The sequence below is a fragment of the Hippichthys cyanospilos genome, chromosome 13, assembly GCF_059441005.1.
Source record: "Hippichthys cyanospilos isolate Australia breed blue-spotted pipefish chromosome 13, RoL_Hcya_1.0, whole genome shotgun sequence".
In the NCBI taxonomy this organism is placed as follows: domain Eukaryota; kingdom Metazoa; phylum Chordata; class Actinopteri; order Syngnathiformes; family Syngnathidae; genus Hippichthys; species Hippichthys cyanospilos.
This window is the reverse complement of record NC_142381.1, coordinates 15,769,634-15,787,979: the sequence shown is the minus strand read 5'-3', so window position 1 is coordinate 15,787,979 and position 18,346 is coordinate 15,769,634. Positions and strand designations below refer to the sequence as shown.

The following is an 18,346-nucleotide window of genomic DNA, read 5'->3' as shown; positions in this document are numbered from 1 at the left end:
CTCAAGAGTGTGTGTGTGTGGGTGTGTAAAAGTTGTAGATGGAAATGCAGAGGAGCGGTTGGGAAAAAAAAAAAGGTCTAATTTCACTGCTACAGAAACTGCACCAGGCATTTTGACATTTTTTTTTGTTTTTTTGGATATGACATGTGCCGTAATTCATTGTCTCTTTTTGCAGGAATCAATAGTTATTTCATTTATGTTATTTCTTTATTTTTGATAGATCTTGGCAACCCAGGAAAATGTTTTAGAACCGGGGTCCACAACGTTAACCGTAAACTATGGGAGCCCTCAGTTTTTTTCTGTCTTTACACAGATGGGATGACGGGCGTCTTAAACTTTCCCTGCCATTCGAAACTAATGGGACCATTAGGCGAAATCGGCAATTGAAACCTATGCTAATTAGCTAATTCGTGCAAAACTTCAGATAAAAACGTCAAAATGTTACATACATATGAACAATTTGTAACAAAATAGTATAGTTAGTACTACATGACATTTTTTTTACCTTTTGAGTGAGCGAGGGTAACGATGCGTCTGCTTTCTTCAATTTCTTGATTATCTTCAGTTTTGTTTCCATACTAATCATCTTCTTACTTCTCCCTTTAACATCACTAGCAATCTTAGCACCCATGGCTAACCAATTAAAGTTTGAATTAATCACTAAAATGCACAATAAATACTATATTGTAAGCACTCACAGGAGATCTCACAGGAGAAGTCTTCGGCATCTTAGTGACACCTTGACGCCAACCAATAGCAGACCAGCATCTTTGTTACGCATGCAATGACGCATGTAGTGACGTATGAGCGAGGTGCGACCCGCAGAGTCATACGCACTCACGCACACTGGCTTCCAAGTTTGAATTTTGTAATCGTTGTTGATGCTGTAAAGCGGGAAAAATGCTGTAACGAGGGGACAAAAATCTTAGTATTCCACTTTGTACTGTGAAAAAAATATAAGCTAGGCACGCCGTGGTCCAGGGGTCCACTGTATTGCCTTTAAGTTTTTTTTTTTTTTTTTAAGTTGTAGCCACGTCACCTGTCTCTTGACTGAGCCTTTTCGTCTTCCCAAAGATATCTATTTCTTTCTCATTTTTTGACACAGATCTAAGAGAATCCGAACAGTTTTCAAAAATAAAAGCTTTTCAAAAGGAAATATCTTTCAGACTCGAATAATACATAAAACAGAAATGATTCATTATTTCGGGTGTGGCCTGTGCGGCCCGGTACCAATTGATCCACGTCGCGGTACAGGGCCGCAGTCCGGTAGTTGGGGATCTCTATTTTAGAAAGATAAAAATGCGAAAAAATAAAATGCTTTCTGTGTTTTTCTATGGCCCATTGTTGTTATTTAGGCTTCCTCTGGTGTTGACAGAGGGTGAATAACAGCGAGCATATTGAGTATTAGTGTTCCAGACAGGCATGGATTGGATGGCAGGTGTCGACCGGGTAGCTCTGTCACTCTAAATCATGGTGTGGCTGAGCTTGTACGTGTCAAACATGGGCCTACAGTTTAACATGAAGCCCAAATATGGAGCGACTTGTGGACAAGACCGTAGTTAAGCATCAATGTTGAAACTCAAAAGATGTGTAATGGTTTGTGATACTCTCAGAAAAAATGGAGTTTGTTCGCATGGGCGCCATCGAGAATAGCTAATACTGCTTATGAACACTGACAGGGAAAATGGAACCCTGTCACAATCACCTGATCAAGATTCAAATAAAGCAAATCTGACTTGAGTGGGAAAATGCTACATTTTATGGAGTTTGCCTTGGAGGTGTTCGGGGAGAAACCAGAGCATGCGCTAATGCACTCATACAGATAGACTCGTGAGATTTATTAAATGAATCCGCAATTCCCTCAATACATAGAGGAAAGGCTGAATGTTAACTGCCTTGCCTTTGGAAAGGGAAAAGGTTCCGTGACAATAGATGAGCCCCCGAGTTAAATATCAGAAAGGTCAAAACGTGGAACGGGATTTTGTGAAAATGTGAAATGTTGCAGGCTTGACAATTTGAAGCCGTTATATACCGTCTCTAATCCTCAGGTGGCCATTTTCCCTCTTTTAGAGAGGCCGGATCCGTATCTCCTCCTGTCTGTGATCTTGCTCTCGCTTCCCTTTTCTACGTCCCTTTCAATCTGTCTCTCCGAGGAGAGGTTAAGGAACAGCTTGGTTGGGACACCAAAAGGGGAATGATGGAGAACGTAGCTGAAAGGTTAAGGAGGCTGTAATCCTGCTGGAAAGGACAGCCAAAAAATTCACACTGTGCTTCAGCTGCTCTCAAAATAACGACGTAAAAACCAATAAAATACTTGGGGGGAAAAAAAAGGATTTCTGTCTGTCTAGTGGATAACAGAAAAAGGCTAGGTAATGCCGCAAGTTTCTGAATATGAAAAAAAGCATAGGTATCACACAGGGATTATGTAACAATTGCGCTATTGTCAAACACAGAACTGCTGCACTGTGTGTGTGTATATATATATATATATATATATATATATATATCCATCCATCCATTTTCTATAGCCGCTTATCCCCACAGGGGTCACAGGCGGGGGACACTGAACTGGTTGCCAGCCAATCGTAGGTCACACAGAGACAAACGACCAATCATGCCCAATCACACCTAAGGACAATTTAGTATGTCCAATGCACCTGCCATGCATGTTTTTGGGGAGTGGGAGGAAGCCGGAGTGCCAGGAGAGAACCCACGCAGGCTCGGGGAGAACATGCAAACTCCACACAGGAACACAGGAAGGCCGCAGCCAGGTGGATTTGAACCGGGACCTTTGAACTTTGAGGCGGACGTGCTATTCACTGCTATATATATATATATATATATATATATATATATATATATATATATATATATATATATATATATATATATATATATATATATATATATATATATATATATAGGCTAGTTTCAACCCAGAAACGGGCAAATTCATGGGGTCAAATAACCTCATTGCACAAAAGAAAAAAAAATCTTCTACTCAGTTGAGAACATACTTGTTACTGTATTCTTAATGAGAGCACAAGAAGTCATGCGTGCGTGTTCTGCACAATTGTCAGCATCCAGTGTTAGATTTCAAACACCCAATTAGATCTTCATTTTTACACAAATGTGAGATTCTATATGTAGCATTGTTATTATATATATATTAGATAAATATATTTTTATATAATGGTTGGGCTTCATGGATTAGGAAATATTTCAAAGCGTGTTTAAAATATAATAAATACAGGCTGATTCTCAGCGCAGGCTGCTTGACTGAGCTAATCGACAAACCGGAGGGAACAGATTGCGTTTTACGTGTTTGTGTTCTCCATTCATTTCAATTGGTCTGCACTCGAAGGACAGAGCAATTGGGTTAACCGTGAAAGGCGAACATTACAACGGCGAGGGGGGCCTCTGAGTGCGAACTTCCTGCTTAGGTCAAGTCTTGCATCACAAATCAATGTGACTCGACTCACTTGGGTCACCGAGCGTCCCGGCTAGACTATAGAACTCGGAGCTGTCGTATTCAAAGCGGGCCATTGACTGTAGTCAAATCACAAAGGCACAATGTTTACTGTCATGTTGGAAAATGTGTGCCCGTTCTTCTTGCAGCAGAGACTTCCTTGGCCCCCTTCTCTCTTCCTGAGGCACTTTAGACTGGGCCAACCGGCAGATTACTGTGGAGTGTTACTGGCTTCTGTGGCCTGTGCAGGACTGGATGTATTTCACAGCGTTCGTACTCCCTAGCCTAGCATCGAGTAGGACTGAAAAGCGTCCAAAGTTTCGAGTTAATTGGCTGGTTTGCAAACCTTTGGATGCGATTGTTCAGCCCTGGCAGCAATCTCAGTGGCACCCGTCCGCAGCCTTTATAGAGAACGATACCCGAAATAGAAGCAAACGTAGCATTGATTTCACTGCACTTTGCTCAAATAGACCCATATTGAGGCTGAACTTCAGGATGTCTGTTAGAAGCTATTACTCACTGTTGTGAGAAAACTCGAAGAATTGTTTTTATACTCAAAGTGCGAGAGACCAGCAATGAAATCATATTTTAAAAACATAAAGAACAAATGACAGAGAGTATACCCAATTTGATAGCAGAACGCTAGCTCAAGAGAATCATATCAATAGCGTGAGACTCTCAGAAAATGTTCTGTCAGTCGCTTATAAGAGGGGTGTCAAACATATGGCCTGCGGGCTGGATCCGGCTTGCAAGGAGATTTTATCCGTCCATCTTCTGCTGTGTATATTAGAGGTTCCCAGCCTGGTACCGGTCCGTGGACCAACTGTTACTGGGCCACATGGGCTGCACCCAAAATAATTAACCATTTCCATTTTACATATTGTCCGCATCTGAAAGATATTTTATTTTGAAAAAGCTTTTATTTAAAAATTTGGCCGGATTCTTTTGGGTTCGTTTTTTTGGTCACTTGAGCGCCAAAATTTCACTCACAAAGAATTTAAGTGAGAGACATCTTTGGGAAAGGGAAAAGGCCCAGTCAAGAGACAGGTGACGAGCTTACATTGAACAAAGAAAGCTTTTAACAGGCAATACCAGGAAATTTGAAACCGTGATTTATTGTGGTAAGAACTTCGAGAACAACGTTCCAGCCAAAAAGAAGCCACAAACAGACAAGGAATGGATTCTTGACCTATTTTTTACCAAGCCAGATGAGTTTGCAAATGGTGGCAACCTTAAATGTATGTTTGAGACTTCCGACTTTGGTCTGGTGTATATCATTACGTGGGTGCCATTCAGTGTCCAAAATGAGACACTACAGCACCTTTTTATTCTGTTCAATTCTTTTCAATTCACTGCACCCCTTGCGAAGTTGTACAGCCACATTTTAGTTGAGGCATTTTCCTGCTTCTGGATAGTGTTTTATTGTATTTATTTGTTTTATACAAAATATGTATCAAAAGACCAAATGAAAAATAATCATAGTAAATTACCATTGCATGCAACTTAAGGAAAACGATATATTGTTATACACAGAGGTCCAAAGAGATAGTTATTTTACTTAATGTAGCTTAGTTGACCCCCGCTATTTGTGAGGAATTGCAACCAAGCTGGCACATAGAGCAAAAGTCTTTATGTAATTGACAATGTTTTTCAGATATATTGAACGATTTTACCTGTCTGGTCCACCTGGGGATAGATTTTCCTCCATGCGGCTCCTGAGCTAAAATAAGTTTGACACCCCTGACTTTGAGCAAAAATCAACTGAGCGTTTGTTCTCTCCAGTTGGCAGGATCCCAACATTATTGACATTTTTAATTTTCAGAAAACTGTTGACCGAATTTCTGCACGCTTCAACGCACCAGCAATATGCGAATAATTGGAGTTGCTTCAATGAGATAAGCTCAGAGTTAGTGTCTCTCCTCCCTCTTTACACAGCCTGACACGCTTGCTCTTTCATTTCCTCGTCATTCGGTTCGCATTAATGTTTGGATCAGCGCATTAATGAATTCATCAGGAAAGGTTTTAAGTGTCAGAACCGAAAATCCCAACTGGGTATTAGTTTGAAAATCAATGACTCATATGAAAGTCCTCTGTTTTTGCCTTCACATAGTATGAATACAGAGCAATACTCATTCTAAAGCTATTTTAAATTATTTTCCTTCTCCATATTATTACTAGGCACGATTTTTATTATACTTAATTGCAGCTTCATGTCTCCAAACGCTCAAACTCAATAAATTATAAAGATGAGTGCCTGGTTCATGGCAGGTGACTGATTTTTCAAAGTCCTAATGTGATAGCAGAAGGCGAGGTGCTGAGATGACGTCATGGTATCTATTGCACCAATTTAGGATGCACATTTGGCATCCTAAATTGGAGAACACAGTTCCATTCAAGTGGAATTCCATTTTAAATGTTGCATATCAAGTACACAGAGATAATTAAACTGAAATGGGAGACTCGTGTCAAAGTCATTTCCTGAATGTCGTTATAAAGTAGCATGTTGGAAAAGCCGCCTCCTATAATGTTATCTGGTTAGCTCACGCTACATGAAAACAGTCAATCTTTTAATTATTCATTTTTGGTAAACACAACATTGAAATGGTTGAAATTGGATCATTTTACATAGACTTGCTAAATGTGCCATTTCCTTTCAAGATACTATGGTTGTCCAGCAAAAGATGATTTAATAAGTAATTTAGATATTTTTTAAAGTGGATAAATTGAGTCGGAGTAATCACAGCTTAGAGTACCAGGACTTTGTGTTTAGTACGCACCTTTCTTTTATTATAAAGTCTTCCTCAGCGTTATTGTCATTGTCATTCCCACATTAAGCCCACCGTCTGTGTGCACTCAGGGATGTCGAGTTGTTCAAACCTTTCAAAAGCCCATCAGTTAGAGTTTGTGTGGTTTGCTCGGGACCAAGTTTAATTAGTCCAAGGAAGTCAGAGTTAAATTCTCCGTCGCTGTAGAGTGACAATGTAAACAATCGTCGCGAGAATGATACACAGCCTTGGCAGCTGGTCTAAGCCACTTTAATAAATAAACAAATATTTTCAGAATAGGAAGGCACAGGGTGCGCATGTTTAACTTTATGAAAGACGAGGAGAAAATTATTACGTGAAACCTGTCTTTTTCCTTTTGTTTGTCCCACAAACTAGCAAGACGACAATTTTCATTTTTCGTGGTCAATGGGGACCGAAAATCCCCCATGATGAGTAAAGAACCACAAAGGGGCGTAAACCCCCACCCTCACAAATTTTGATGCGTGTGTATGTGGGTCCCTGCATTTTTTTTAAATGTGAAAAGTATTTGTATTTTACATACTGACAAATATTACTGCAGTACACATATTTACTAAAATCTTAAATATTAAACCTTATATAGTAACTGTACTGTTATCCCTTCTCGTTTTCATGTCTTGGCTCTGCATCGTCGGGACCACAGTGAGACGCAGATTCCCTCAAGTAGGCGCTCAGACGTCTAACTAGAGTGAAGTGAGTAGCTGACCAAACATGATTAAAAAGCAGAGTATAAACTTGAAATTCAAATTTATTACAAAATTAAGAGGGTCCTAAAGATTACTGTCCTCCTTGCCAGTTTCTTTCAGCCGCTAGTGTGTGTAAACTTCCTTCGCAATGACAAAAAAAAAAAAGTAGAACAGGTCTAAACTGACTGGCCAGGCAATCTGTCAATCAGCTCAAGGGGCCCTCCTAGAAAACATAGGCACTCCTACAAGACACATGGTTGGCTCCTGACGCGGCAATCGACCAATGCGGGTAGGAGTTACATATAACCCACTCTCAGAAGTTAAAGTTCATCCCTCATTGGTGCCTGCGTCTTGTAAGATTGCCCCATGAGGTTATTGACAGATTGCCTTGCCTGGCCTGGCCAGTTGAGAACATTTTTTTTTGTTATTGAGTGAAACACACACAAACTGCTGAAAGAGATCGGTAAGTACAAAAGAAAGCATTGGGATCCTCGACAAAGCGCCAACTTGAAGGGCAACAGCGGCTCATTGTGATCCCGACTACGTGAGCATAGACATGTAAAAAAGAAGGGATAACAGTACTACAGCGATTGTATAAGGTTTAATATTGTTAGATTTAAGTAAATATGTGTACTGCAGTAGTTTGACGTCCAAGGACTGCCTGTGGCTTGTGCACTTACATTGTGTTTGTCCGCAATCTAGCTTGAATTACATAGGATGCGGTAGGGGAGGCGCGATATACATATACAGTATATATATATATATATATATATATATATATATATATATATATATATATATATATATATATATATATATATATATATATATATATATATATCCCCTTCTTAATGCAGGATTAATATTCCAAGAAGTAAAAACTACCCAGCTCATAACATATTCCAATGTTTTTCTCTTTTTCCATTACCGAATCAATTGTAATAACTCAAAAAGGATGCTTTCTTACAATATTGGAAACACGGCTACCATCTCTGGTGTCCCAAAAGTCCTACGTGAGCATTATAAGTGAGCAGGGGAACGCAGGAAGGCTCCAGTGCTGCGTTTGCACATTTGACCACCTCCACACAACCTCGTTGACAACCTGCTCAGCTATTTACGGCACGCAGTGCCCTAATAAAGCAAATGAAGAAGACTCCTGTTTTACTAGTAAAATATATCCGAGTCATAGCATACAAGTCGTAAACATCAAAAAGTTTTTGAAGAATTGATAAGCAGCATTAATTTCTGATATACAACCATCGGTAAATAATGTTGAATGTGTGCATTATTTCTGAACATTTTGTGTATATATATATATATATATATATATATATATATATATATATATATATATATATATATATATATATATATATATATATATATATATATATATGTAAATGGGAAAAACACCACCGCAAGGAAGGTTAAGGCTTCACAAGGAAAATATGCGAAAACAAATTCTTATTGGAAGCCCATGCCTTCATATATTCATGACCAGGCATCCTCAAGCAGCAGCTCTTACCAAACTCTCCTGTGATGCATTTCTCAAGGTTCATGAGGCTATTTTTCCTCATTTGATGAGCATTACTATGCAAGAACTGTACTTCATGCTGAGCAAGAGGGCTGATGCTGAGAAAAACAGGCATATTATCTTATTTCTAAGGATTAATCATGCTTTCCTCCGGGGGAACAGTATTTATAGATATCGCAAAATTGGGAATTAAAATGTTATTAGCGCTGTGTATGACTCAACTACCGGCTACTAGTTCTGCAACCGTTGAAACAGAATTCCTCCATTAGTGATGTATTAATGTTTGTTTTAGATCTTATAATTGTCCAAACAGTTGCATTTTAAATGCGCCTTATTTAAGGTAAATATGTAGATTGAAAACTAAAAATAAATAAAAGAACATAGGCTTTCCCGGTGTGTTACCTAGAAAGGTAATATTCTGCTTCATTAGCACTGCTAATTTAAAAAAAGGCCAAGATTAGACAACACGTAAAAAAAAAGGTGTCATTTAAACGAAGCGTCATTTTGAGAGTTAATGACACCGTTCATATTTATGGCAACAGGGGGCCTATGCTACTCATAATAGTGTGCCACAAAACCAATCCATGAAACTTATGATAAAACCATTTCCCCATTACCAAACCTAAGGGAGATAATTGAAAGAAAAAAAATCAAGAGGAAGGGTAATATTAAAGAGATATTTCTGTGTATATTCTACATCTGGGACTAATTCTGAAGTGGAAGTGCCTGGAGGGCTTGTCTCAAATAAAATTGGTTTACCAAAGTAGAACGTATGGGTGCACTGAGTGAGGCCACACGCTGCCTCTATGGAAATTGGGAAGCAAACCATTCATGTGGAGCGAGATATGCGGCGTATCAGTCAAAAGGCTAATTGTTAAGTCCTGTAGGCACACTTTGTGAATTAGCTCTGTATTTTTTATTTTATTTTTTTTACAAAGCACTGTCATTTTAAAAGGTGCATAACGTGAAATTGGACCGTTTCTGCATGCTATTGCTTTTGTATCTTTGACAGCGCGGGTACAATGACGATTTAATCGGTGAATTAGCACGAATATTTTAAAAAGAAATGTATCAAGGCATTCAAAAGCAACATGATCTCATGAGCATTCGGGAGGAACCTATAGATGGTTAAATGTTTATGAGGTGCAAAAAATAATCGACATATAATCATTTCCAGGATCGTCACTATATCGAGGCGTTGTTCAACCTTTGCTGAGCACTTATCCAAACTCGGTGAGCACCTCACGAAGACTATGAACTCATTCAATCCCAAAGAAGTATTTTTATGTTTATTTTTAGAATACGGATTTTCTATTTTAGTTTTATTCAATATTTTACAAGTGTTTGACTAAAGATGGGTTCTAAAATGGCTGGTACTAAATTAATTGCTACTTTGAAAGCTACCTAAAGTAATATTATTTTAGTGCTTATTTACTGAAAGTAATCCATTACTTTACTGCTTGATTTATTTAGTCCCCGACATCCCTCATTTTGCCAAAAAACATTAAAAAATGGAAACAAATATCAACAAATAAATACCTGGGATTATTAAATTGAAAAACGTCAAACTATGTCTTTGGGATTGAATGAGTTAAACATCCACAGATTTGGATTTACGATCGTAATCCTTGTATTTTTTTTTTCAAAGTTTCAAATCATAAAGCAGATGCCAAAGTGCTCATCAAAGGTAGGCATTCAGTCAACAATGGGTTAATATAATTGATTAATCATTTAAAATTACTAAAAGCAGACTGATTAGGTGTTGAATCAAAGTAAGACCTTTCAAAATATTTGTTATTACTTCTGAAAATGATTTGCCAATTTTCCTGAAAGGTTATAAACCAAACTAGCACCTAAATTATTAAAAAAATGATTGCCAATATCAGTGAATGTCCTACTTATTATAAAAAGGCGGAAATCAATAAAATCCAACTCAACAAACCAATTGACAAAATTATCAACAGCTTAATCGATTATTAAATTAACATTAATTGCAGCTCCAAAGTTTCTGATATATTCCTATGAGTTGGACTTTTTTTTTAAAAACAGAAATTCAATACTAAAGACATAGTTTACGTCTGTTTTAAATTAATTGTCTAAAGTCTAGACATGCAAGCTACTTTTTGCGATTTTTCAACACTGTTCTTTCCAAAATACTACCAGGGAAAAATCAAGTTTCCTCACTTCGCATTCTTTTTGAAGAATATCCTTCTTAATTTACAGTTCTGAGAACATCTTTTTTTCAAGTGGTCTCGTGTGACAAATCTTGAAGGAGGCTTGCACTTAAGTCTCATCAAAGTGCTTTGAGGTACACTTAAAGTAAGTTAAAATATTACATGCTATAGCGTAGCAAGTTCAAGATCGTCTAATTTAACAAAAAAAATCCATTTTATCTCTGTTTTAAACAGCCGCATTCAAGTTTGAACCCTCCAAAAATCCAAATACAATTACATTGAATAGAAATAAAATACAAATTATTCATAGACATATAGTAACTCCCATTTATTTTGTGACAGGTTGTTTTTACAATTCCTTGGCGTCAAGGATGATGTGGCTCCTGCCTTCATCCCCAATAGAACTTTAACTTGAGACTTGATAGATGTTGATATTGACAGCTTTGGAAGGATCCTTCTCTTTTGCTTGCATTTCAATTCATTACAGAATGGGATTGTTTACCTACCTCCTTTTCTACACATTTTCTTGTTGGGTTTCCTGGCACATTCCTTGGATATTCTTTTGACTGTAAAATGAATGGGAAAAAAACTACAAAATAACATGTAGCTCTGGAAAATATTGCAAGTAACATGCAACAAGTCCGTCAGATGCCCCCCACTATCGCCCACCCCCACCCCGTCACCCCAGTCATCAACAAGAACGACAGACGACCTGCTGAAAAAGAAAGTGTCGCTGCAAAAATATTCCAAAGTGGCGGAATGAATTTGCTGCATCCTGGGACACAGGAAGCCCATCTTCACATGCACTTCTATTTAAGACCCATTACAGGCCACACAGTTTCCTGGCCAGATTCAGCCCCTTTTCACAAATTGAAGTGATGTCAGTTTGAATTATTTGAATCGGTGAGCGCTTTATAGGTCAAGCGCCCATTTTCTATGCGGTTCTCCAATGGTGTCATAATAGCGGCCATTCAGAACATCCAAATCTAAAATGTGTGGCTCCATTTTTTTTTTTTAGATTAGATCTCCATTTGAAGAGGAGAGTAAAGGGTCTTACATAGGTTCGGCTGATGCCACGGGCCTCTCGTGTACCAGACAGAGCATTTCAACAACCTACAAGAAGATCATTCACTTATGAGGCAAGCTACGTATTTTCGAATCCCCGAGACGGTCAAGACAGTGAGGGTAGGAAAGTGCACGGCCGACGCCTCCCTTCTTTGATTAAAATTTTGTCATTGTAAGTCACTTAGTCATCAAAAAAGGAACCTTTAAGAGTGACATGAAAGGGGAGGGTTGAGGAAATGACTAAAGATGGGAGGTTGAGATGACTGACAGACACAGCATGCGCCAAACAACAGGTCATGCTCGCGCAAATAGAAGAAAGGGTGAAGAAGAGACAGAGAGGGAGGACAGAACTGGTTTCATCCTGACTGCTAGACACACTCACCATCCTCTGTCGGGACATAGATGTTAAGATAAAGACAATCCTCGTGTTGGTCTTGTATGTACGTGGTCACCATATCCAGGTTGTAGGTGAACCATATGGGCATCATGATCTCTGGAACGGCGTTGTGGATATTTTGGGGGCAGACTGGAGCAAAATGGGTGGCGTTCTTGATCCCTGACCAGGAGGATGGCGGTTCAGGGGGCATGAAGCGTTTTTCCCCAACCGGGGAGGCAGCATAGGGGACCCCGAGGTATTGGTCCACAGGGCCGAGGATCTCACTGGGCAGAGGCACTCTCACCCCTCGGAGTTTGCCATACTGTGTGTTGACGGTGGGGTGGTAGCTCTGAGCTCTCGCTGCCGCAAAGCAACAGCAAAATGTTAAAGCCCACAAGGACAAGATGATTCCGGGGCAACCGCGGGATCTTGTCCAGTTCTGCAAGGGGGTACGACTTCTCCTTGGAGAAAACCACATGGTCCTCGAGAGCGAGTGCAAGCGACCAACATACAACTTTCTTGTGCCTTAGCTTAGACGTGCGGTCGAGCCACGGGACAGCCAATCATGGGCTGATATACCGGACTCTGGCGGCTTGGAGAGGATGAGAAACAATTTTGCAGCTCCTCTCCTTAGAGAGAGGTCCTCTCTCCTCGCTTGTCAGATCTTCTATCCTGTGCTGCAAAAGAAGAAGAGAGGGGAATTAATGACAGTTTCCTGACAGCTCACCAGTGTGCTTCCTCCGACTTTAAGGCCGTCATATTTATTGACTGCTGGAGTGCTTTTGTGTCCTGACATAAAACCGCTCACATAAACGAGACGCGAGTTCTTGCAACTGCCGCGGTTGGACCGAATGATCAAGCGACTTAGATGTTGCAATTAACTTCATGACGTTTTGGCATGATGAGTGTGATAATGGTAATGTTCCGATTTCTCCCCACCCGCCACCTTCCCACTCCCAAGACTAAACTTTACACAAAAAGAAAAATCTGCATACACAGGAACATAGTTCACGTGATAAAAAATTCATATTGTGCTTATTGCAATGCAGCATTTTCCCCTTCTCCCCTTGGCGTAGATATGAACAATTTAGATTCAAACTCCCCCTGGCCTAAGAGAAAGGGCCAATGGAGGATGTCGTAGCAACAGGCAATGAGGCTTCTTCAGCCGGTAAAACAGTGATGTAAACGCTAACCGATGGGGAATGTTGTAGTGGCTGGGAGATCACTTTTCGACACTAGTGCTGTTGTAAAGACCACATCAACTAAGACCAAGACATTATCGAGACGAGAGAGTATCGAGACAGAGGCAAGAGGGCCTAGATCGAAATAAGATCAAGCCTTTTGGAGATTCAGACAAACCAAGACTTTTGGAAGTCAAGATCGAGACAAACGCAAGACTGAGACAAAACAGAGACTTTGAAGGTGTAGACCGAGACAAAACCAAGAATTAGAAATCGACCCCAAGACAGGACGAAGACTTTTAGAGGTCCAGACTGAGACAGGAGTAATGCTTTTGAAAGTTGAAACGGACACAAAACCAATATATTTGGAAGTCAAGACAGAGAAAATACCGGGACTTTAAAACAACATCAAGCCTTTTGCCAAATGTCTTGAGCTTGAAAATTCTCGCTCATGGCCACCATAAGTCTTGCCGTTGACTTTTGGAGGTCACAATCGAGACAAAACCAAGACTAGGTTGAAAAATGAGACCAAGACTTTTTAGAGGTCTACACTAAGACAAGAGCAAGATTTTTGACCAAATCCAAGACATATGGAGGTCAAGACCAAGACTATATTTAGCTAAGAGAAATCAGCCAAAGAAAATCAGAATAAATGACCAGTATCTTTTTTTTCATTGCAAGAAATATTTCTAAGCAAATTTGTTGTTTTGCTGTTCAATTTCTTACACAATCCATCACAGATCACAACAGCACAAGTTGTGGTCTAAACTATTGATCACATCTCCCATGTCGATGTGCGACTGAGAAAAAAATGCTTTTGATTCAAAACTGAGATCCTTGAAAAATGGTCTTGAGTAGAGATCGCTCTAAAGACCTAGATTTGCTCTTGAGAAATCCAACACAATCCAACACACTCTCTGATCAAGTTTTCAATTTCTACACCTTAGGTCCCTCCCGTCAACCTACACCATTTACTTTATAAAGAAAAGTCAACATTTAGGGGAGGTTATTGCCTTTAAAAAACTGTCCTGAATGATTTATAATGCATCAGCAACAGGGATGTTCCCGGGGGTGCTCTTATCGCTCCGTTATTATTCCCATCTGCAAGAAGTGTGACTCAAGCGTATATCCATACATACTGACGATGCTCCAGATGAGCCCATCTTCATCAGCACTTACATAACCGACATACAGATGATGGACTATTATGCTTTGGAATTCATGTATAGAGCACCTGCTGACTGAAAATACATGAAAGGTCCCCCCTCACATTCAATCTGGGGATTAGGAGGCATCCTTTGCTCGGGGCTAAGTGTTGATAAAGGATTATTTGCCAGAAAAGTTACACTGTCGGCTCAATACAGTGAGAAGGCAGAAAACCTCCAAGACATATTTAGTTGAGATTATTGAATCAACATGAGCATCCACCAACACTTGATACTTTGGATTTAGGTAGTGGTAACCTAGTTTTACCCGCCCAGCCTACTGGTGTCCCAGTTTACCAGTTTAGGTATCAGAACCAGAAAATAATTCATTTTCTGTAAAGGGAAATTTACAAACATTGACAATATGGCATTTCGTAATTAAAAAACTAAACTCAGACTTAAATCATCCCCTCGTACTAATTTACAGATTGCCCTAAACGAGCTAGGATAGTTACAGCAAGCCTGTGAGGACAAGTGGCTGTCAAAAATATATGGCTTGATGGCTATTAGGTTAAAGGTCTTTTTTTTGTATCTATAACCAAATACATACAGTAGATACATGGATAAATAATGGACGTACTTGTGTTTCAATGTCGAAGACTCATAAAACATGTAAAAATAAGTCTTTGGGACTGAATGAGTTCAGTATGAATGTAATTGATTACTTTAAACACTTACGTAAATACTTTAAGTAAGTAATTAAGTTAATTAGGTACTAAACCAATCAACAGCTTTAGGTGAAAAGTACTATATTAATCAAGTAAAGTAGTAATTATTTACTTAATGTAATTAGTTATAAAGTATTTGATATTGTTTATTATATAAAGTAATTGATTAGTTTAGTACATAATTACCTAAAGCCGTTGATTGGTTTAGTCCTTAATGACTTTCTTCGATCAATTTTTAATTAAATTTAGTACTTCTTTTCGCACCCGCCATTAAGATAGAGACAAGAGATTTCAGTAAGTACCAGGGATTGTCTGAACTCTGAAAAAATGTAGAAATAAGTGTTTGGGATTGAATGCGTTAATAATGAATAAAAATAATGATGAAATAAAGTGTTCAATCTGGAGCTAATTCCAGAAGTAGACAAATATGACCAGTTATTGCCATTACTGCAACATGCCGATATGCAAATAAGCAATGGTCACTGAGAACATGAGCAACCTGAGGGCTCGTTGTCATTAAGTAAATAAATTACACTTAGGAAAATCCAACCTGGAGCCTATACATGCAATCATCAACATGCAATCATTCACCTTCGATTTAATGAAACACCCCTGCTAGTATTTAACTTTGCATTCAGTTTCAATGATGTAATGCAATTTTAAATTTACTGTTTTTAATGACATGCAGTATGTAATTCTCATAGTGACATGAAACCCAATTCACAAGTCAATACCAAGTTATTACCACTACTACTACTACTACTACTACTACTACTACTACTACCACGACTACTACGACTACTACGACGACTACTACTTCTACTACTACTACTACTAATAATAATAATAATAATGGTGAAGTGACATTTGCCATTTGATGAGAAATTGCATGTTTGAATGATGCGGAATGATGTGAAATGGTATTGAATGTAATGAACGTTTTTTTTAAATGTGTCAATATGGAATGTGGACCATGGAAATTTCTGCATGTTTAACCTCTGTGCAGTATTTTTGGGTCATTTTCTTCCTGGTATTGTGATGACTAAATGGTTCTGACATTTTGAACGTAGACATGTTGTCACCATCTGGATACAATTCCACTTCCCTAGTGTATTTTTTTAATGCTTTCCCTTTGTTGTAAAGATCGAAATATTTGAAAAATCCCGTACAAGGGTTAAAATCATTCCCGAGGGGAATTGAAGGAGCGGAACTTTTCAAAATGTAAGTCTTTCTTGTTGATTATTTCACTGGAAATGAATTGGGGATTTTCTCAGTTTTTTGCTGTTGGCACCTTGCATACGGAGGCATTTTTTGAAGTATCAAAGCACGAATGGGGCTTCATCGAGAATGAACAGAAGAGTTCTGGGTGAAAAACATATTTTGGTTTATCTGTGTACAGATACATACAAACGTTAAGTACACCGAGAGCTGCTCAGTGAGGAACATATTAAGTTGAGCGTTGTCACTATACCATGGTTCTGTGAGGAACTTCAAAATAAAAGCACATAATGGCCGTTTGCATCATACACTTCTTGCTATGGAACAGTTTATTTATAATCGATGATTGTTTCCTCACAACATTCCCCGCTGAACTATATTGCAGACAGGCAGCATATTTTCCCTGTGTATTGTATTTCATAGCATTTGTGGCCCTTCCCTATTAGTTACTGCTCAATAAATGTGTCTATCCTGACTGAGTTATTTTACTATTTGTTAGAGCTTTACTGGGCACCTCTACACTACAGTATCAGCGGGAGAAAGACGTACTGGCCAAAGACGTACGACGGCAGCGTCGGTATCGGTATGACAAAAAATACTCGGACTTACAAGCATCTCCGAATGTTTGTAAATCAAATGGTCTCTATGTTGAAATTGGTATAATGGCTATTGTGTGGAAAGAGATGCCTGTCAAAAAAAAGCGTGTTAGCCTTCACACAGTAATGCGCATCGTGTTAAGCCTGAACAGGGCAGGAGCATACAGTATGATGGGGAATTCTGAGCCAACATCACAAGAGCATTTTAGGGCGTTCCATGCACTTTGCTCACAGCAGCAGTATCCAGTTTCCTTTTCCAGAAGCTGTGCTTGCTCAGCCGTCAAAGCCGCTATCTCTCCCAGAGATTATATGATTACTTCCAGCAAAGTGAGAACTCGTGGGGGGAGGGGTACGGTAGCTATGTAGGCTCTTGATATACTCATGGATAGCAGGAGCATCAAGGCATGTCATCCTTGTGTTTGTTGACTCTTTGCAGCGGCTGACGGAGTCAAGCGCAGTCCACGGGTACATCATTAGGAGGAGTCTATGCCAGATGTGTCATGATGTCATCAGCAAAACGGAAGATGTATGGCGCATGAAAATGTGTGGGAGCGACCGGCTGCACCTGCTCCATGGAGGCAGCTGCAACACTCTCAGTGGAAGCACAAGCAGTCTGACTGAAGACAGAAGACATCTTGGGGGCTGTGCGGCTTGTTTTCTTTGCTCAGCTGGGATGAGGGATCAGCGCCACTGATGCTGGTGTCTGTGACGCAATTCTGTGGCTAGGTCGGGTCAACGTGATTGAAGTGGCTTTGCTAGTTGGGGCTTCGGTCATGAGAGGAGGGTCCCGGAGGAGGGGTTTCACACTTGAAGCGAAGGAGAATGGATGTTAGAGCTTCCCCAATGTCTGTGGCTAACTATGGCAGCCCAAGGCCAGAGCTGAGAAAGCGGGGGAGAGCAGTGCAATTCCATTTTGTGGTACAGAGACACCAGTGGCACACTGATTACAGGCAAGCATGCTGCAGCTTCATAAGAAATGAATGGGCCGCTTTGCAGATGCAGGGCTCCAACTCCATGCTGTATGGGCCTCATCTATGTGGTCAAGAATCTTTCCGCTGCTCTTATTGATGCTGTCTTCTCTGTGGACAGGACTGAAAACAGGTATCCAAAAGCTGGCCCGGGGGGCATTTGCAGCCCATTATTCACTTTTCAGTGGCCAGCGGCCAATAAATACTACTGCTAATACTACTACTACTACTACTACTGCTGCTGCTACAACTACTGTACTACTACTCCTAATAATAATGATTAAAAAAATTGGTTTGTGGTATAAACCTTTTCTAAGAATGCAAATATACAAATACGTTATTACATGTATTAAACTGATTCAGGAATAAAATAATAGCCACATAGGGGCCATTTGCAACCCA

At 39.5% G+C, this 18,346-nt stretch overlaps 1 protein-coding gene across 2 annotated transcripts in view; it reads right to left on the bottom strand.

Moving 5' to 3' along the window:
* nlgn3a (neuroligin 3a) overlaps nucleotides 1-18,346 on the bottom strand; it is a 223,590-nt gene that overhangs the window by 163,193 nt on the left and 42,051 nt on the right. The window contains exons 2-3 of one of the 2 annotated variants that reach the window (XM_088430611.1): nucleotides 12,115-12,785; nucleotides 11,174-11,233 (exon numbers count right to left, since the gene is read on the bottom strand). In XM_088430611.1, coding sequence (XP_088286737.1) covers nucleotides 11,174-11,233; nucleotides 12,115-12,586 — 532 coding nt within the window. In that variant the 5' untranslated portion in view covers nucleotides 12,587-12,785. The remainder of the gene's footprint in view (nucleotides 1-11,173; nucleotides 11,234-12,114; nucleotides 12,786-18,346) is intronic. The other variant, XM_088430612.1, reaches the window with a different exon arrangement.